At 47.0% G+C, this 21,626-nt stretch overlaps 1 protein-coding gene across 7 annotated transcripts in view; it reads left to right on the top strand.

The window, feature by feature from the left end:
* Positions 1–18,381, top strand: part of SLC23A2 (solute carrier family 23 member 2) — a 128,351-nt gene extending 109,970 nt beyond the window's left edge. For 6 of the 7 annotated variants that reach the window (XM_036321636.1, XM_036321635.1, XM_036321634.1 and 3 more), the window contains 6 exons: positions 1,121–1,268; positions 2,428–2,533; positions 8,788–8,917; positions 9,595–9,732; positions 11,875–11,970; positions 13,644–18,381. In XM_036321636.1, the coding sequence (XP_036177529.1) occupies positions 1,121–1,268; positions 2,428–2,533; positions 8,788–8,917; positions 9,595–9,732; positions 11,875–11,970; positions 13,644–13,876 (851 nt within the window). In that variant the 3' untranslated portion in view covers positions 13,877–18,381. The remainder of the gene's footprint in view (positions 1–1,120; positions 1,269–2,427; positions 2,534–8,787; positions 8,918–9,594; positions 9,733–11,874; positions 11,971–13,643) is intronic. The other variant, XM_036321638.1, reaches the window with a different exon arrangement.
* The last annotated feature ends 3,245 nt before the right edge of the window (positions 18,382–21,626 follow it).

Raw genomic sequence — 21,626 nt, 5'->3', positions numbered from 1 at the left:
ATCAAACGACCTTAATGACCCCTGCACAGGAGACCATTTTATCTTATCCATCTTCCTCTTCCCACTGTTTTTTTTCTTAGTGACTATATTATAACTAATGGTTCCAGGGAAGAAGGTCTAGGTACTTTATCAAAGAAGTCTATTCACCTTCACAGTGAAAGCTCCTCATGGTATTTTTATTAAGATCTATGGCTTGGAAAGCCCAAAGAGATTTTTTTCCTTTCAAAGTACATCTAATGAAGAAGGAACCAAATCCAGATCCTCAAATTGAGGCTACCTGGGGACTTCTCTTTGCTTTCTTAAATAAATCATTTAATTTTCCATAACATGGTTTACAAATAAAAAATATGAAAGTGCTGCTCTAACACTAGGGAAGGGTTATCTGCACCTTGTCCCATGCTCTGTTGTTGGGATCTAAATTTAACTGGTGACTTTTTTTTTTAATACATTTTATTGATTTTTTTTTACAGAGAGGAAGGGAGAGGGATAGAGAGTTAGAAACATCGATGAGAGAGAAACATCGATCAGCTGCCTCCTGCACGCCTCCTACTGGGGATGTGACCACAACCAAGGTACATGCCCTTGACCGGAATGGAACCTGGGACCATTCAGTCCCTAGGCTGACGCTCTATCCACTGAGCCAAACCAATTAGGGCTAACTGGTGACTTTTCACTTGATGCCAGTCCCAGAGCAAGGGCACCACTGGTTTGTACCATACTTTGCACAGCAGGGTTAAAGACCTTTTGCATAGCAGGGTTAAATTCGTAAAAATACGAACTTCTATCCCAACACAGAAGACTGTTTAAATTGTAATTTAGACACTGGCTTTGAAGCAGGAAGAGAAGCACCCACCTCTTTCTGCCAAACAGTGTCTTTTAGATAAGGACATAGAGCAGGCCGAGCCTGGTGATGGGCATCTTCATCCGACTCAAGGAGCCCTTCCAGGCATCCAGCCATTGGTGATGTAGGTTTACCAGTAAATATCAAGTTTCCACCGTGAGCTTCAGATTCTGAGTGGACCTTGTGAAGTCCTTGGGCGTTCTGAATGCCTTGGTGTGCGGTAACGTTTGCCTGCCCCTCCAAGGAGGTGAGGATTTCACGTTTGTCGTCTTTCTGCAGTTCAGTGGGGCCTGCCCACCATCTCTGCGGCTGGTGTCATTGGCATGCTCAGCGCTGTTGTCTCCAGTATTATCGAGTCTATTGGGGACTACTACGCCTGCGCAAGGCTGTCCTGTGCCCCGCCGCCGCCCATCCATGCAATAAACAGGTACGTTCCTGAGGACACAAGTAATTCACTGGGCCCACCACCTCACTTTGTTAGCTTTGGTTTGGATAATCTTGGAGAAGAAACCAAGAGTTTCAGCATGGAGGCAGGCAAGAACAGGGCTCTTCCTTGGCTGTTTGTCTTCGGACAAGTCACTGCCCTAATTTTGCCCTCGTTTCCTCACTTGTAACAATGAGCAGAATTCTCACCCTTTCTTCTTCACAGTGACAGTTGCATAAGACATTCTCTGAGGTCACTCGAGACCTTAAATTCATCTAAACACAGGCCAGACACCACCACTGTTACTTGCTTGGCTTGGGGTCATGGGTGTATGTCCCCTTTATTCCTGTTTTCCTCAGCTGTTCTAAAGGGTGGATGCTGTGTCATCTCTTCACATTTACAATTTAAAAAAACTTTTTTTTAATTGATTTCAGAGAGGAAGTGGGAGAGAGATAGAAACATCATGATGAGAGGGAATCATTGTTTGGCTTCCTCCTGCACGCTCCCTACTGGGATGGAGCCCGAAACCTGGGCATGTGGCCTTGACCCGAATCGAACCTGTGACCTTTCAGTTCACAAGCTCACACTCTATCCACTGAGCCAAACCAGCTAGGGCAGCATTTCTTATGTTGGTTCTGTAAGGGTTGTCAGTCCTGGATTTATGTCTTTCCCCAGGTGAGCTGTTGCATATGATTAAATTACTTGTATGTTGATTCTTTTAAAAAGTGTTAATAGTAGCCCTGGCTAGTGTGGCTCAGTTGGTTGGAGTATCGTCCCACACACCAAAAAGTGTTAATGTTTACAGAATTACAAACATTCCTTCCTGGTGAAACTATATATTAATAGCAGAGGAATCAAATCTATGGACGGCCTATATTTGTCTTAGATCCCAACAAATGGCTCTGTTTTCTGGCTAAAAGCTTTTAATTTGGAATGCTGTTTAAACACCTGTGTCTAAAGGGTGGTTCACAGAGGTGCTTTCAAAGCTGAATGAGCGTGGAGGTCTGGCATGGGGCTTGAGGCTGCCTTGTTACCCCTCCCAGGCGTGCAGAGGCTGCAGATCTGTGGCCCAGACCTTTGGGTCATGGCCACTTAGAGCCTATCGCAGAGTGTTCCCCCATTGAATGAATGTTTCTTTTTGCCCCATTCCTTTACATTTTAGGGGGATTTTCGTGGAGGGTCTCTCCTGTGTTCTCGATGGCATATTTGGTACTGGGAATGGCTCTACTTCATCCAGTCCCAACATTGGAGTTTTGGGAATTACTAAGGTACAAACATTTTACTAATTAAATGGTTGGGTCACGAAGCGTTGATCCATTTCATTGATCGGTCTGACCACATGAGTTCCACAGGGAAGGCCTCCAATTCTGAGATCATCTCCCCCACCCGCATCTCCTTCTGTTGTTGTTGATGGATTTTTGGAATGCTGGCTTATTAAACAGTCTTCTTTGAGATTCTTTAGCCAGATAAAAAGAAACCAAATGTTGAGTTTTATGGATCTTGACTGTAAATTCAGGTAAGAGGGTGCAGGGCATGCCCAATACACACAGCTGGTTTTCCTGTAAGTTGGGGGGGCCATCACAGAGCTCAGCCTCATGCGTGCAGATGGCGCCACCTGCTGCCCGTTGCTTCTGATGCAGGGCATGTGAGGGCTGCCTGATGGGCACTTCCTCTAGCCGCTAGCGCCACCACTGGGTCTGTTGCTGCCAGTGGTGAGAACCAATGCTGCACAGGGTGTCTCACATGGACACCAAATGGGGCACAAGTCACTCACTTTTATTTATTTTTAAAGTATTTTTATTGATTTCAGAGATGAAGGGAGAGAGAGAGAAACATCAGTGATGAGAGAATCATTGATTGGCTGCCTCCTGCATGCCCCACACCGGGGATCAAGCTCAGCTCTTGGGCATGTGCCCTGACCGGGAATCAGACTGCGACCTCCTGGTTCGTAGGTTGATGCTCAACCACTGAGCCACGCCGGCCAGGCTCACTTGCTCTTTAGCCAGTTTGCTGCGTGAACCTGTACACATGGAACTGATCTGAATTAACATCAACATAAAATTGTAGACGAAGGGACTCTTAGGGGAAGACAGTTTACTGAGCCAGCTCCCTTTCTGTGCCCCTTTGGAACACACAGGAACAGGGTCACTGTAGGAAGAAGTGGTGCTGCTCGCTGAGGTTCCTCCTAAGATAGGACTGAGGTGGTCGGGGGAAGAATTCCTTTATTACAGTTTGAATGGTGCCAGCTTATTCTGAAAGACAACCTGCCAGCGCTGATTTTCAATGAGCTAAATTGATTTTCCTTCTGAATCCCTTTGGGTTACTCACCTCAGGCAAAGGCTGCATCCATTCAAGGGCAGCGTCAGCCCTGGAATCGGTTTTCATCGCCTTGTGTAGATGGTACAGTCCAGTCATCTGCACAGCTGCCTTGGTGGGAAAGTGGGACTGGCAGCAGCCTTCTTTCTCTGTGGCCTGAGCCATGTAGCTGATGGGAGGTCCCATCTAGAAGAAAGAGGCGTGGGTTCTGGGCTGTGGTCTGCTTCTTATCCAGCTGAAGGGCGAGTCCTTTGCTGAGTAGAACTGAGGTCTGACATCAGACGATTCTAGTCTGCACTGTCTGCGAAGGATTGTGACAGCCACGTCCTGCGTGGCTTGGGTTCGGGACCCGGAGAAGGGCTGCGCACAAATGACGAGACTAGACAAGAAATATGAATTTGGAAATTACAGGGGGCCAGGCGGAGAGTCTTTCTCAAGAGGGAAGGCTTCACTGGTGCCCGCGCCCTGCCAACCTTGAATTCAATTTTGGATACACATATTGCCCTTAGTCAGGCAGCAATTCTGGTAGCAGACAATCTTTTTTTTTTTTTTTTTAAATATATATTTTATTGATTTTTTTTACAGGGAGGAAGGAAGAGGGATAGAGAGTTAGAAACATCGATGAGAGAGAAACCGATCAGCTGCCTCCTGCACACCCCCTACTGGGGATGTGCCCGCAACCAAGCTACATGCCCTTGACCGGAATCGAACCTGGGACGTTTCAGTCTGCAGGCCGACGCTCTATCCACTGAGCCAAACCGGTTAGGGCACAGACAGACTATCTTAAAGGCCAGTAAATACTCGTAAAGATTTACTTTGAGACTATTAGGTCAGGAAATTGCTTGAGCCACCATTGTCTAGACAGAACAATCGGAGCATAGTTTAGCCCTTGCCAAAAGGTCCATTAGCTTTCTAGGTTCCTTGTTTGCACTTTCCTGATAGTGTAGACAATGGGTAGTTTCCAGCAACTGTCCAGTATGGTAGTCAGTAGCCACATGTGGCCATTTAAGTGTAAATTAGTTAAAACAAAAGATTTAGTTCCTTGGCCACACTAGCCACCTTTCAGGGCCTCAGTGGTCACTTGTGGCCAGTGGCCGCTATAGGACAGCACAGATACAGAATATTCCAATCCGTGTGTAAAGTTCTGTCGAGTGGCTCTGGCCTGGGCCCCTGCATCAGAATCCCAGGGCATATAGGAAGAGGGTGACCTGTGGCTCTCGCAGAGAGTCTGCCCCCGTTTCCTGGCAACTCTAATAGTAGCTCCTCTTTATCCAGTCATGGATTTCCATGGCCATGGACATTCTAACCTGCTTGATCAGGAGTAGAGGCTGCTTACCCCATTATGTTCTGAAGTTCTAAGGGGTCAGGTTCACAGGCAGGACTTCTCCACTGTGTGTGTGCCAATGTGTGTCCACAGAGAGGGGCAGGCATGGGGTTGGTGGCTGCTTTGGATTTCGGTCCTGGCTCCATCACTTGCCCAATGTGAGGTCATCTCTCTGAGTTTCCAAGATAGTATGCAAGGCTCTGGAATTAATAACTTGATGTAAAGCACTTAGCAGAGTCCACCATGAGGTGGGTATACATACAGTAAGCTATTGATATCGTCTTCCTATGATATTGTCGAGTGAACGCAAAACGAGCTGAAGGCTTTGGCTAGAAATAAATGATATTTATTCAAGGGTCTTAGAGTTTGCAGATTGGGAATACAGCTAAACAAAAACCTAGAAGTATTATGAAGAAGAAGGAACATTTAAGAGTTCTTACAATAAAAACGATACTCTTAATAATTATCAGTCCTGCATTCTTAGCCCTAGGATTGGTCCAGAATGGTTATCAGATGTCAGGAGGTCAGAAAGATAGGTGCCAGGAGGTGTGGTTGGGATAATGGATGTCAGGTGGTCTGGATAAATGAGTCCTTCAGGGGGTCATCAGAGGGTTTCCTGGAGGTCTGGTGTATGTATATCCGGGGATTGACACAGGACTGGAAGTTCAAAAGTTTAAGCTCCCAGGCTAATGAGAACAAGAAAAAGCTCATTTCCTCATGCCTCAACCAGCTTGATTTTAGTAATTTGGCAGCTCGACTATCGTCACTGTGTACTATTTCTTCATCCTATTCCTCAATATGTAGCTCAAAGTTTATTTCTAGAAACAGAGTGAGCACCATGACTCCTATGCTGCATTCCACACTGTGCAAAGCCTTTGGAAAGTCGGAAATGATGGCCCTACAGGCAGAGCCGAAGTTCAGGAAGGAGGTCAGGAGGGAGGTGGGCAGCAGGAAAGCAGACGAAAGGCTCTTTGTCAGCAATGGGAGGCAGGAATTTTTTGTTTTGTTTTATGATTTTTAAATGGAATTTTAGAGCGAGAGAGGAAGGGAGAGGGAGAGAGTAAGCGAAACATTGATGTGAGAGCTTAACATCTATTGGCTTCCTTCTGTACACCCCCTACCTGGGATCGAGCCCACAACCCAGGCATATGTCCTGACCAGGAATCAACCGGCAACTGGCAACCTTTCTGTGCACAGTACAGAGCTCAGCCAACTGAGCCAGTGGTGGCCAGGGCGAAGCAGGGGTTTTAGAGCTGTGTTTGGAGCATCAGTATATAATAGGATTCAGTTCATATTCGTTAAACACAAGAATGGCTCCATTGCTGCTTTGTTTTTGTTGTGGTGGTGGTTTGTTTTTTTTTTTGTCCGCATCTAAGGTGGATCATCCTTCCATGCATGGTTTTCATGTAGGATTTATTGTTTCAGGCATCCCAGAGGCCGGCCTGTCCCTCTCCTTGCACACCTGCAGGGCTACCTGACCCTGCTGGGAGATGGTCTTTGCACAGGTTGTTTCTTTTACCTGGTTGGTCTTCCTCCAGTGAATTCATCCCGCAAGACCACCTTTCCGATTCTTCAGTTTTTCTCCACTGGGTTCCCACACAGAGGAACTGCAGCAGTACTAGACTTTCATCATAAGCTTGTGACTTACTCATCTCTGTATCTGCCCCCCACCCCCCAGTCTAACAAGTGGTAGTCACATAGTAGGTCCTTAAAATGTTTGCTGAAAAATGAGCCATTTATAAATGAAAGTGTTCCTTATCATGTAATACAGCCAAGCACAGGTCATTTTTACTGGATTCGCCAGTTTCCTGACCCTTTTCACTGCTTCCCTGCATTTGGTGCTGTGTGGGAGGAGCCGGAGATTGAAACAGTCGAGACAGCAATCTGCACCATGAGAGTCCGCTGACTCTTAATCAGCTGATCCTTGGGTCCCTAGAGAGGCTGTTGGACGCTCTGGCCCAGCATCACCCAGCAGAACACTGCATGGGGGCAGTGTTCTGCACCTGGTGCGGGGGTGGGGGTGGTGTTCTGCACCTGTGCGGTGGGGGCAGTGTTCTGCACCTGGTGCGGGGGTGGGGGTGGTGTTCTGCACCTGTGCGGTGGGGGCGGTGGTGTTCTGCACCTGGTGCGGGGGTGGGGGTGGTGTTCTGCACCTGGTACGGGGGTGGGGGCAGAGTTCAGCATCTGTGCGGTCACATGTGGGCCACCTGGGGAGCACTTGAAATGTGATGAGTACAACCGAGGGACTGGATCTTAAGTTCCATTTCACCATAATTAACCCAAGTGTAAGTAGCCATTTTCTCACTGTAAGTCATACTTAAAGCCAGTGAACATTCCCCCAAACATTCTGGAACCTCCTATGTATCAGTGTGTCTTCCTGGGAGAGGCAGCACAAAGTAGAAGCCGAAACACAGGGTTCTTGAACCCAGTGCCATCTCCACCTCCGCTGCCTGGGTGCAGTGGGCTAGATGGTAGCTTCTAGAAGGTCGGGATCAGATGTAACAGATAAAGATGAGACCACATTGAAATGATAAGTGGTGCTGCAAAAGCCAAGGGTGCATGGAGGGGGGAGGGGGGGGGGAACCTTGGAATGGAGGAAGGCTTTGTGGAGGAGGTCACATTTGGGTAGTGTTTTGAAGGATGTGTCTGGGAACCAGCCAGAAGGGGGCTGGGGGAAAGGGTGTTCCAGGTAGACAGGCCTGGGCTGGCCTGGTACACCGAGGGGCAGGCAGTAAGCCCCCAGCATGATGGGGCAGGGCCTGGGGGTGGGGGAGGAGTTAGGGAGTTTGCCGGTGTGCAAGGGCCTGAGTCTTGTTTTAATTCATGAGCACCAGAGGACTTGTGCAGAGGACTGACTTCCCAGTGTGTTTGAAAGGTCCCTTTACCACTGGACAGAGAGACGGAGGAAAGCCAGAGGCAGCAGGCCCAGTGGGAGGCTATCTAATAGCCTGATGCTGCCAGGTGCCGTTCAAACTATTTTATACATCATCTCATTTAACCCTTAAAGCAAAACCACAGGTTTAGCACCCTGACACCCAATGAGGTTGAGTAGCTTGCCCAGGTCACGTGGATAGAGGTGGAGTAGAGATGCCAGCCAGGCAGTGGGCCCCGAGAATTCTGTGCCTTGTCCTCTAGGCCAGCAGTCACCAACCAGTGGTCTGCCGACCACTGGTGGTCCATGAGGTCCTAAAGGTTGGCGACTGCTGGTTTAAGGAAACCTTTGGAGCAATGGTCGCCAACTGGTGGTCCGTGGACCACTGGTGGTCCGTTAGGTCTGAAAGGTTGCCGACCACTGCTCTAGGCTGTGTCACTCTAATGGGAAAGACACCATGAGGAGGTTCCAGAAATATTTGGGGTTTTGTCTGATTCAGGGTTCAGGGAAGATGGGGTTGTTGAGGCTGCATTGCTTTGAGTAGGTTAACTTGCTGAGTGAAGGGTGATGCTAGAAACCCAAAGGACATGGAGAAGAAGCAAAAGTTAGCTTTTACGTTTTGCATTTGATACACTAAAAGTTAGTCCCTGCCAGTGACTGTGGGCATTAGAAATGCAGGACCTGAGCGCTCCTAGGAGCAGGTCCACACCATGGGACAGCAACCAGGGCTCAGAGAAGCAGAACTAAGTCCTGCCCTCCCCAGAGTCATGGCGGGAGAAGGAGCCCAATGGGAACAAGGAAAGGTAGTGGGAATCTTCTTACTCTGGGTGCTTTATAGTAATTTATAGTAATTGTACATTGAGATCAATCCTCATGAAATGAGACTGATCCCTCTTAACTAAATATTTTTAGAATCATCTAGATTTTGAATAAGAGTTTTGTTACATTTGCCCCAAGGGGCTGGGGAATTCATGGTGAACTGAACACTTGCCTCTGCCTCTGTCCTGCAGGTCGGCAGCCGCCGGGTGATACAGTACGGGGCCGCCCTCATGCTGGCCTTGGGCATGATCGGCAAGTTCAGCGCCCTCTTCGCCTCCCTTCCGGACCCTGTGCTTGGCGCCCTCTTCTGCACTCTCTTTGGTAAAAGGCCATTTCCTTGATGGTGGGCTGCCCCTCTGAGGCTCCTTTTCTTCTTTTTTTGCTAATTTTTCATAGAGATTATGGTTTTTTGCTAAATCTCTTCAGTAAGACTGGAGGTAGCAATACATTTCTATTTTATAATAGAAAAGGATAGACATTTAAAACTTAAAAATCTGTATCACTCTTTGAGTTGAATTTATGTTGAAGGTACAACCAAAGGTAGAATATTTAGTCTAGGAAAAATAGGATGACATAATCTCTTTAATTGGCGATTTAACTGAATGGACTGTTTAAAACAGACCGTTTTTACAGTGGGTCTCTGTGCCATTTAGTAGTTGTAATCAGGGACCAGCTCTTCGGGTGGGTTTCCCAATTTAATAGCCATGTTTGCGTAGAAGTGTCAAGGGGGAACCCGTGTCCATAGTTTTCTGCGTGGCCTAAAGAAAGCCTCACAGCCTCAGAACAGTGTGATGCTTACGCCTCTGCACAGGCCGAGCGGCCAGCTCGTCACGCCCCCGTCCTGCCCTTGCCTGGTCTTCTGACCGGTCTCTGATGGGACAGAGGAAGGACACTGTAGGGAGTCTGTCTTCAGCAGCTGAGCCATCTGTCCCCCATGCTGTAGTGTAAGCTCCCCCGTGTGGGTGACTGGAACTTGCTAGCTGGTGTTTTCTTTCCAGGAATGATCACAGCCGTTGGACTCTCTAACCTGCAGTTTATTGATTTAAACTCTTCCCGGAACCTCTTTGTGCTTGGATTTTCCATCTTCTTTGGGCTCGTCCTTCCAAGTTACCTCAGACAGAACCCTCTTGTCACAGGTAGGAAAAACGGGCCTTGAATCTTGGCCGGGGGCCGGGGGGCGGGGGGGGTGGGTGAGGGTAGGGAGGGGTGTTGGAACCAGAGCCACCAGTTTTCGAACAGCTCATCACCGGTCAGAGAGGACGTGGGAACTTCAGGATTGGTTTGGCGAACGTTCACCTGCGTGTTTCATTTGAATCTCACTTTGCTGCACTTTATCTGGAAGCCCTTTGCACTTCCCACATGAGCTGGCGTGTGCATGCAGCTAACATGCATGTCAAGGTCTCTCTTTTCACCACCAGGACCCTCGCCTTCGGGAGAATGCCTGTGTGTAAAACCTTAGATTTCTCAGACTAAGGCTGTGTTGAAGTTTATAATTCCTTGAAGCTCTGTAGGCTTTGAAATACTTGTTTTTCTACAGGAATTATAGCTACTTTGAATTCAAGATGAACCTTTCAGACCCTTTCTTATAATTTTAATTCCCCAATGTCATGGGGAATGAGTAAAGGGAAACCATCTTAAGAAATAGCCGCTGCTGCCAACATTTTATGTGGAATTGGGGACCATTTTATATATATGTACATACTTACATTTTCTGAGGGGAAATTCACATAACATAAAATTGACCATTTTAAAGTGAATGGTTGAGTGGCATTTTAGTACATTCATAACGTTGTATAACCACCATCTCACACCTAGTTTTTAAAACGACCTCATCACCCAAAATAAAGACCATGAAGAAGTTAATCCCTGCCTCCCTCTTCTCCCAGCCCCTGGCAGCCAGCAGCCTGCTTTCTGTGTCTGTGGGCTTCTCTCTTCTTACGTTTCATAGAAATGGAATCCTGTGAGGTGGGCCTGGCTTCTTCCACTTAGCGTCATGTTTTCGAAATGGATCCATGTTCTAGCATGTATAAGTATTTCATTTTACGGCTAAATATTATGCCATTGTATGTATAGACCATAATCCGTTCATCTATTTATTCATTGATGGACATTTGGGTTGTTTCTACCTTCTGACCGTTGTGACTAGTGCTATTCTGAAATTTGATATTCAGTCCAATCGATTTTTTAAAATTTTATTTTTCAATTACAGTTTTTATTCAATACAGTCAGTGCTCATTCTTAGTAGTTAGGTTCTGTGAGCATGGAATTAGCAAATCCTGGCCCATTGCTCCCAGGGGGAGGCTGCCGACAGCACTGTAACTGATGCCTGAATGAAGCTTATCAAACAGGTGTTTCTCCACGAGGCAGCTCATGGCCCTCTTGCAGTTAGGACACTAGACAGCACTTCAGCACAACACTTGGGAGCCATTTTAATCAGCAAAATCAACAACAACAAAAGCACAGAAATGTGAAGCGAGTGGTGCTGAATAGACTGCTGAAAGGACATGTGTTCACAGGACGAGCTGAAGCAGAAGGCAGAGTGTCACCTTGTTTGACCCCAGCGGGGAACATGCATGTTGGGCGACTCAGGTTTTTCACTGCTCTGTGTGTGTCCACAGATGACTGAATGCATCACTAGTATACATCTTGGGCTTACAAATAAACTAGTGTATAGGCAAATTCACAGGCACAGGATTGTCCAATAATGAGAATAGACCGTATTGTTTTGAGTAACTGTTTTCAATTCTTTGGGGTATACACCTACGAGTAGACGTGCTGGCTCATGTTTTAAATAGAGAAAGTATGTGAACCTCTAATAGCAAGGAGATTCTTGCCGCTTTTGATGTTTTTACATATCACGTTCACGAAAGGACATTTTTATAAATCCAGTTGTTCCTAATTAAAAGCTATGCACAAATTAGTAACTGAGGATTCTGAAAACCTTTTTTTGGATGGCAGATACCACAAATATTTTAATTGTCTTATTATTCATTCACTTTGTAATTTTTTCAGCCTGACACAGCCTTCTTTATATTGATTTCTTTTTAAATCTGCAAACAACACCCCCCAATGGCTTCACATTTCACACCGTATCAGGTGTTAAGGATTTTCCTCTGGTTCTTAGCGAAGGTATTCAGAGTAGTTGAAAACATTACTGCACGTGGACAAGGGCTGCACCCTTCGTGCCCTGCGTTGCCTGGTGGCTAGTGCCCACCCCAGCGCTGCTTTCCAGGCGCGTCCTGGCTGACAGTGACCCCACCGCTGTGTTCTGTTTCTAGGGATATCGGGCATTGATCAAGTGCTGAATGTTCTCCTCACAACGGCTATGTTTGTAGGAGGCTGTGTGGCTTTTATTTTGGATAACACCATCCCAGGTATGTGGTATATGTCCAACATGCTTACTACTTGTGTGAATTACTTTTTTGCCAAATAAATATAGGAAGCAGGAAGAGTGAGTCTGTTCAAAGCCATCACTGGTCGAAACTCTCTTTTCTGAAGTGGTTTAAGATGACACTGCCAGCCTTCTTTATGAAATCAGTTTTTTGCTAATAAACTTACCGAGCTGTTTTCCTCCTTGCTGAGCGACTTTTTAGAGAAATTCCTTGCATGGGGTGAAATGGCAGCGGGCTGCCCTGGGCACACTCTAGCCTGCCTGCCCTCCCTGCACAGCCTTGCCCAGCACCCTGCCGGTTGGTTTCATTGGCAGCGTCTTTGGCACTTCTCCTGCTTGGAGAGCCTGTCCGTTAAATGAGCCCAAGTCCTTCCTAAGGCAGGTGCCAGCCAACTAAGACCAAATGCCACTCGACAGTGGGCACAGGCTGCTGCCAGGATCAGCGAGTGGCACGGGTTGGGAGGCAGCATTTCTTCAACACCCATAACCCTTGTTTCTCAGCTGGGAGATGCCAAGTATTGGGTGGTGGACCAGGATGTGACCTGTGGCCTTCCCAGCTTCCTACAGAGGCTGCTCTGTACTGTTGTAAATGCCACAGAAACACCGGTAGACTTACCTGCCAGCAAGAAAGGGTAACGTTTATTCTTGAGCTTTAAGGTCTTATTGAGACGACCGCCCCCTCCCCCCAAATCCTCAATCAAGAGGATGCTGCGGGAACTGGGATGAACACATACATGAATAGGTGGAAGGTGTTAGGTTTATGAGGGTCAATAACTAACACCCCCTTTTTCTCCCAAGTCAGAGCTAATTGAGGGAGAGACATATGAGTCAGAGATGGAAGTTAAAGTCAGTTTTGTTATTGAAACACCAACGGGGTGGAAACATAGCTTAGATGTAAGAAAATAATGAGGATCCTAAATATTGTACCATAGACTCAAGATCATCACCCAGGCTTGGGCACAGCAGTATATTGTTACATGGCCTGTTGTAGCTAAGGGCAGGCAACATGCTCCTCTGCACCAGGCTCATCTGTCAGAGCCCAGAGTGTTAACCAGTAGAAGTTCATCCTCACAGGAGCACGGCAAGTGGGGCGTAGCCGAGTGCAGCATCCACACAGGCGCACTAAAATAGAGGGACGCCGTATAAAACTCAGAATGTCCTGGTTGGGGGGTTGCCACGACCAATTGATGAAGGCATTGTGTATAACAAGTACTCGGGGTCCCATTTTGCAAGATCAGATTTGCATTTTAGAGAGAGGTTTTTGTTGTTTTTTGCAGTGTTGGAGAGCAGATTTGGGGGAGGGGATGGGGACTCTGAAGACTGGACAGCCAGTTTGACAAAATGACCCTGGAAAGCAATGACACTTCCTGGGCCAGACTTCCTCGGGAGAAACTGCAGTAAGAATATGCATCACGTGGAAGGATGGGGTGAGGTAGAGGCCTCGGAAGATCATTTGAACATGGAGCACCAGGAACAGGATGGATTAGCGATTCTTAGATTTCTGGGTTGGGCCCCTGGATAGCCGAGTGCCGTCAAGGGTGCTTTGCTGTCATCCTTTAGGTTCGCTCTGTGGGACGGCATGTCAGACTCTCTGCTTCTGGAAGAACTGCTAAACTCAACACTCCATTGCTTTGTTTTGATGTGTGTGTCCCGCAGGTACTCCGGAGGAGAGAGGAATCCGGAAATGGAAGAAAGGCATAGGCAAAGGGAGCAAGTCGCTTGATGGCATGGAGTCCTATGATTTGCCATTCGGCATGAACATTATTAAAAAATACAAATGCTTCAGCTACTTACCCATCAGCCCAACCTTCGTGGGCTACACGTGGAAAGGCCTCGGGAAGAGCGTGAACAGCCGGAGTCCGGACAAGGACTTGCAGGCCACGGTATAGCCGTAGCTTGCCCTGTGGCCTGGCCGCAGTGAGGCATGACCTGTAGTTTCTTGCTGAGCAACAAGCAGTAACATGTATGTTTGTGTACCTGCATTTACATTCTGTACCCCAGAGCTAAGACAGATTGCAAGTAGCTTTTTTTGTTGTGAGTGGTGATCGTGTCTAATATAGTGTCTCACCTCTCTCCTTATTTAAGCCCCAACCCCTTGCCCTTGAGAATGTCCACTGCTGGCTGTGGTCACTGAACTTGAAATTCCTGCCCTCCTGTGGGAGTAGATGTCTGAACTCCACAGCAGTTCCTTGTTTTCAGCCCCCCTCCCACCACCCGTGCTAGCTTTCTTACAGGCTGCCTCCAGGGCAGGGGTGGGGAACGTCCGGCCCTGCCAAGGCAACCTCTGGCAGGACTCGAAATTCAATAAATCTAGGAGCTTTTTTCATAGCAACATAAATTTTTATTAAGTGAATTAAGTGAATGATGTTATAAGCATCCAAATGGCCCTTGGCAGAAAAAAGGTTCCCACCCCTGGTCTGGGGGCTTTCTGTCCTGGAAGCACCTGGACCTGCTTGGTTTGTTGGTTTGTTGGTTGGTTTGTTTGTTTTTATTTGTCCTCCGCCTGAACCACAGAGCCCTCCTGTGGTGAAAGGGCACCAGTATCCTCGCATTGTCACAGCTGGTCAAATGTGATGCTACGCTCCCTGCTCCTCCCGTGGGAAACAGCAGCATGTTGTTGTACCGACCTACGCCCCACCTGCTTGGGGAAGGTCTGTACACAGAGTATTAGCATGGAAATGTGTTTTGGGGGACTGAGGGGGAAGGAAGGTACCTTGAAGTCAGTATCTGGTTCTCAGCTGCTCTATCTCGGTGCCACCCTGGCCCAGGCTGGGCCAGCACGTTTCACACTGGCCTCTCTCTTCACTAGCAGCTGGGACACTCTCTCTGGCGCTTCTCACTCCTGGTGGTGCAACAGGTGTGGAGTGCCACACGGGGGCACCAACCAGACGTTTATGGGTGTCTTGGCTCTGCTGTCATGTGGATGTCGATTATTGTCACGTGTGTCTATAAATACAAGATTTTATTCCTATTTAATATTACTGACTATAGCAGATTTTTGAAATCAGTGTTTTTCCACGTGACCCTTTTACCTTGCATCCTTATTACTGTGCCCCTCCCACTTCTCCCATTAAAGCAAGAAAGAACCAGCATTTGTAAAAGCTGTGGACACCATCAGGGAAGCTGTTGTCATGGCTTTTGAGGGCCAGTAACCATTACTGTGGTTGTATTGCTTGATACCATGAAAGTGTAAATACTGTAATGCCTAATCTATTTATCAAAACTACTGGACCAGAGCCCAGAAACCGTGGCTTACTTTATACGTGAATTTGTTTTGTGAAGAAGGGAAGCCGGGGAAGGTACCAAGCAGCTGCCATATCGGATGGTGGGCGTGCCGGTACACCCACCGCTGCGGTTCTCTTGCAAGTCGTTCCTCGCAGTTAAGACGTAAGGGGGTTTCTGTGGGTTGTCATGTGGCATGTCCACTGGGTCTTGATTTGGCAGAGGGGAAGGTTGGATCCCTGGACATATGCTGCCGTTCTTGTTTAAGTTCCTGAAGAAGGTGGCGGTGAGAAAGGCAGCATGCAGGTCCCCTCTGTTGCGTTCTAATTACATAACACTAAATTCTTTTTTTTGGGGGGGGGGGGGGGGGGGAGAAACTTCTTGAATTTGGTTTGAGGTTTTTCAGCCAGAAAATTCTGAGACATAACGTAGTGAGCTCACTTCATGAGGTCATGCTTCTCTTCCTGTGTATTCATTGACCTGGCTGAGGCTTGAATGCAGTGGGTGTTGCTGTCTCCAACAGCGGGCCATGGGCCTGGGTCTCAGCCCTATTGTGTCCATCTTGTGCCCTTCCTGTCCCTTGGCTGCCTCTGTGTCACCTCCTTGACTCCTGGGAAGTTGGGGGCTTCAAGGCTTGTTCTAGCAAGAACTGTCTTCGGAACCACTTCATTGTTTTGCCAAGACGTTATTCAGATTAAGTAAAGAACTTAGATTATAAATTACATTTAATTTTGTATGTTACTTTTCTTTGATGTGTATTTGATGCCTAGTTTATTTTGAAGCACATCCCTTAACCATTTCCATCCCTTTAACTTGGTATGCCCTCCAGGCTGACAGTCCTCTGATACTGACTTGCTCTCTGTTCCTTCTGTTTGTATTTCTGCTCAGCATCTAAATTTCTCAGCTTTGAAAAATGGGGAAAACTGTTACACCTCCCAAAGATTTGCAGTATTCTAGCTCTATAGGTGAGTAGGAGAACCAAATACCCAAATAAAAGCATCTGGGCCATCAGTAATTCAGAAACAAACAAGTTCCTTTCAACATAACTTGACCAGGCTTGTCCTGAAACCCCTCCTTGGGTCCGTTTCAAGTCTGCAAGCATTCCTATGTGGAGGGATGCCTGCAAGCATTCCTACGTGCAGGGAAGCCCTGTACCCACACCGCCTTTTGGAAAGGGGTTTTGCCCTTCTTGTTCCATTGTCCAAGGGAGGGAGTTGAGCCTCAGGATGACACATAAATCTTGCACAAGCAGCACACACCAACCATTTCAGGAAGTGATCCTTCTGCTAGCAAATATGCCACAGAATGAGTTTAATAGGAAAAAAGTGTGTTCATCTGCTGCCTGGGTTTGAAGATACCACCTGTAGGGAGGTTTGGAGGGACACGGGGGCCATGCATGATCTGTCCCTGTGAGCTCACTCATGTAAGTGCCCTTGAGCAAGGCATTTGCTTCCAGTTTCCACAGTGACCACCTACCCACCATCTTCACAAGTATGTGAACCATTTTGATATAGAAAAGAAATGGAAAGTATTTATAAGGATAGTTGATGCTGCCATATCCCAGTGGGGGTGGGTCATGGGGCCCCTCCACCGGTTTTAATAAAATACCTAACAAGGTTCACAGAGAAATTGGGAAATAGTTCCAGTCTTTGTAAGCAATTTTCATTCTCATTCTCACTGGGGAGTTCAACGCAGACTCATTAGAATCAAATCTTTCTTAAGAGGGCGTCAAATGTTACCTTTTAGTGAGTTTGTTGTGATGGATCAAAGCAAAAGGAGTGGCTTAACCAGGTCAGCCGCAGTGAAGCATCATGGGTCCTGATGGTTTCCCGTTTTCATGGTAACAAATTCACGCACAGGATTTGCTTTATACTGTAGAACACTGACTTTCATGATGACAACTTGGTTTATGCATGAATATTGCAGTATTTCCATATAGTAAAATAACATTTCTGCCCAGGATAATAGTTACCGTTTTCCAGGGAGGGAATGATATAATTTTCATGACAATGTCATGTGATGATAGAATTTCTCCATTGATGAATCTCTAGTATGTGTGTATACTTTATTTACCCATGCGTATATTTTATGACCGTCAGCTAAGTTGTTATTACTTTAATTCATGTCCCTGCTGAAATACTGGTACTAGCAACCTAGACTTGAAGTTGGCGACTATAATCTTGCTTAATATTGATGCCGCTAAGAGTGGCCAGGCCAGATAGAAGGTGAAAAGGGAGCTGTTCCAGAGCCTGTCTGGTGCAAGGAGAGGCAGCACCCCGTGGGCCGCTGTGCTTGGGGTGTGCGCTCAGCTGCAGACACCAGGCCTGGTGTGGCTGTCACTGGAAGCCTGGTGTGCACCCAGCCACGCCTCCTGGACACCGTGGCTGTGCGAACGAGCCTGAGCATTGGCAATTCTCCGGGGAGCTGGCCCTTGGCTTTGGAGAAGAGCCTGGATTTTCACCTGCTGCATGTGTTGTGCTCTGTCCACTTACGACTTGAACACGAAGAACAGGACATCTCCCCCCGCTACCCGACCTGCAGTCACCACACGACAGTGCAAGAAGACCGCGCGCGCCTTGCCAACGTTTCCGCCCAAGGACCCAGAGAGCACGCCCTTTTCAGCAGCCTCACACACATTCCTGTTCTTCTAGGTTGTTCTTGACTGTGCCTCGTCATCTCTCTGCATAAGTAACTCCCAGCGTCCTTAGAATTGTGTGTGTTTTCTGGCATTTAGGACACCCTCACCAGCCTGGTCATGTTACTGACAGTTCAAGTTAATACCCTCTTTCGTTCGTGCGTAACAACCTTTGTTTGATACGCTAATAAATTTCTGACTGTTCTTAACACAGTGGGGATGCCTATATTTTCCTTGAGTTTTTGTGGCTGACTTTGGCTATGTACCTTTTTGGGGTTTTGTTCTTTTTTTTATTTTGCATACCGAGGGTATTTAGGGTGGGGTTGTTTTTGAGATGTGTAATTCTTTTATGGAGTTTTTAAAAAGAAATTTCATATTGTTTTTCTAACATGGCTTCATTAAACGTTTAAGTATTTTAAAAATATGTAATATTTGGACCAGACGTTGTGAATAATAGTAGAGATAAAGCTATTTTATTCTGTATTTTTAAAACTGTTCCGTACAAATAAAAGCTCTCCTGGGCACAGCTCTGCTGTTCACGCGCCTTCTTTGGCTGGTCTTTAAGACACTTGTCATCACCTCAGGGAGGGAAATCGGCTGGTGAAAAGTTCAGTTCACAGGCATCATTGTTGGGTGCTTGGGCGAAGCCTGGAGAACCCCGGCAGCTCCTCGGGAGGATGCCTGAGGGGTATGGAGACCTGCTGATGCTGGGCTTTGGAGTGAAATTGAGTCTCTTATTAAGGCAGCACCATCTGGAGATTGGGGAGCGTTTAGGAGCCCGTGATCAGAAAGCCTATCTGTCCACACGGTGGCGTCAAAGGCCTGAGAGCAGCCTCGGCCGAGTCAGGTGCACTGAGTAGACAGGCAAGCAATGTTGGGATCCAAGCCTCAGAGCAGCCAGTGCCGGCCAGTCATGGGGCGTGCCCCCCCCCCCCCCCCCCCGCCATGAGGTGTGAAGATGAGTCCAGAGGTGCTTCAGTGTAGAGAAGATGTAGAGCTCCCATTCCCATCCCATCCCTGATTCATCTCTGGCAGTTTGGGCCATGAGTGGCCACCACAGTTACTATTCCCAATATCCCGACCTGTCAGCCGTTGCTAGACAACCAACCAACCACAAGGTGACATTTATACATGTGTGAAAATAGTCAAGTATTTTTAAAAATAAAAAGAATACCCATGTTCTCACCCCCCAGCTGGGACAGCAGCACATTACCAATACTTCAGACCCCCTCTCCCCCATCCTGCGGGCCTCTCTCCTGTTGCATCCCCATCCCCCACAAAGAGAGAGCCACTGCCTGGATTTTGGGTTCATCTTTTCCTTGCTTTTCTTCACAATTGTGCCATATACAGGGGCTGGCAAAAGTAGATTTACAGTCGTTCATAGGGAAAAATATGTAACACAAGAATAATACAAAATAAACCTCCACGCACTCACCACTGTAAACCTACTTTTGCCTACCCCTTGTATACATATTCCTAAACAATTTACTGTTTTGTGTTAGTTTTGCATGTTGAACGGTATGGAAAAGGCATGACACATTGTATGTATCGTCACGTGCCACCCGCTGTTACGAGGTTCATGTTGCTACATATCTAGAATGTAGTTCATCCACCTTCCCTGCAAGGTAGTGAAATTTAAGATAAAACGAAGATCATTCTGAAAGCTCCCCGAGAGCGAGCAGAGGGCAGGCCTGAAGAGCGGGACCAGTGGGTGCCGGTCTCCACCAGCCGCCCTGTCTGTGGAGCTACGTCAGGGGTGGGCAAACTTTTTGACTCGAGGGCCACAATGGGTTCTTAACCTGGACCGGAGGGCCGGAACAAAAGCATGGATGGAGTGTTTGTGTGAACTAATATAAATTCAAAGTAAACATCATTACATAAAAGGGTACGGTCTTTTTTTTTTTTTTTTTTAGTTTTATTCATTTCAAACAGGCCGGATCCGGCCCGCGGGCCGTAGTTTGCCCACGGCTGAGCTACGTACTTGAGGACTGCAGAAACTGAACTTGCAACTTAGAATGTTACATCTAGCCACTCAAAGGCCCCCATTCACATACCTTGGATGAAGAATTAAAGGAGAAACCTGGGTAGTCATAGGAGATGCTGAGGAAAAGTGAACAAGGAATATCTTGCTAAACCTGGTTTCTTGGTCTGTTTTGTTGCTGTCACAGAAAACCATAGACTGGGTATCTTAGAAACAAACATTTCTTGCAGTTTCAGAGGCTAGAAATCCAGGCATCCACAGATTTGGTGTCTGGTGAAAACCTGCTTCCTGGTTCATGATGGCCATCTTCTCGTGGTGTCTTCACCTGGTGGCAGGGGTCAAGGGCCCCGCTTTGGGGCCTCTCAACGACTAAACCCATTGAAGAGGTATCTGACCTCATGACAAAATCACCTCCCAAAGTCTCCCCCTCACACTAGGGATTAGGTTTCTACATCAGAATCCTGGGGTACAGGGTCAATAGCACCTGGTCATAAAAAAGGGAGGCCAAAGGTAAGAAAAAAGTCCATAATGATCTCAAATTACAATTCAAGGCCATATCACCAAATCTATGGATGCCTGGATTTCCAGAATTTTATTAATACACTAGAGGCCCAGTGCACAAATTTCGTGCACGTGGGAGGGGTCCCTCAGCCTGGCCACACTTTTTTTTTTTTTTTATTGCTTAAAGTATTACAAAGGGTATTACATATGTGTCCCTTTTTCCCCCCTGCCCTTGACAGTCCCCTAGCCTCCCCTATCCCCCAGTGTCTTATGTCCATTGGTTATGCTTATATGCATGCATACAAGTCCTTTGGTTGATCTCTTACCCCCCTTCCTCCTGCCCCCCAACCCTCCCCGGCCTTCCCGATGCAGTTTGACAATCTGTTTGAGGCAGCTCTGCCTCTGTATCTGTTATTGTTCATAAGTTTATAATGGTCTCTATGATCCATGAATGAGTGAGATCATGTATTTTTCCTTCATTGACTGGCTTATTTCACTTAGCACAATGCTCTCTGGCCACACTCTTAACGTCGGTGTTGTAAACAGTGTGTATCAGGATTTTGTTCTGCCACCTGGTCTAACAATCTACCTTTTAATTGACGAGTTCGGTCCATTTAGCTATTGGTACACGTGGGCCCATTTCTCTCATCTCTGTAAATCTCCTCTTTCCCCATCACCAAGGTGATATGGCCTTGAATTGGCCATAATTGTTGAAGGCTGCAGCAGGTATGCTCAGAAGTTGATAGTGTTTCAGAAAATATATAAAAGTTTCTAAGCAATTTGACAGTTATCCTATGTGTTTAATATTAAAATATCTGGCTTATACTTTAATTTTAATAAAACAAACTTCCAGAATTTAATTAATATACTAGAGGCCCAGTGCACAAAATTCATGCACTTGGGAGGGGTCCCTCAGCCTGGCCTGCACCCTCTTGCAATCCGGGACTCTTCGAGGGATGTTGGACTGCTGGTTTCAGCCTGATCCCCACAGGCCAGGCAAAACCGGCAGTCCAACATCCCCTGGCTTCTAGCTGAGCGGCGCTCCCCCTGTTGGAGTGCACTGACCACCAGGGGGCAGCTCCTGCATTAAGTGTCTTCACTACCCTATTGCCCGTGCCCATGGGCTATGCATGCATATAAGTATGTAAGTTATTTGGTTTATTTCTTCTCGTCCCCCCAACATCACATGGAGGTATGTCAGTCCCGTGCCTCTCTGCTTCCGGTCTTATTTTGTTGGTCAAAATTTGGCTTTGTAACTGTGTTTCAAATTATAATCTCCCACAATGAGATCTTTTCAAAG

The sequence above is a fragment of the Myotis myotis genome, unplaced genomic scaffold, assembly GCF_014108235.1.
Source record: "Myotis myotis isolate mMyoMyo1 unplaced genomic scaffold, mMyoMyo1.p scaffold_m19_p_9, whole genome shotgun sequence".
NCBI lineage: Eukaryota > Metazoa > Chordata > Mammalia > Chiroptera > Vespertilionidae > Myotis > Myotis myotis.
The sequence above is the reverse complement of the archived record's forward strand: the minus strand, read 5'-3'. Positions and strand labels throughout refer to the sequence as shown.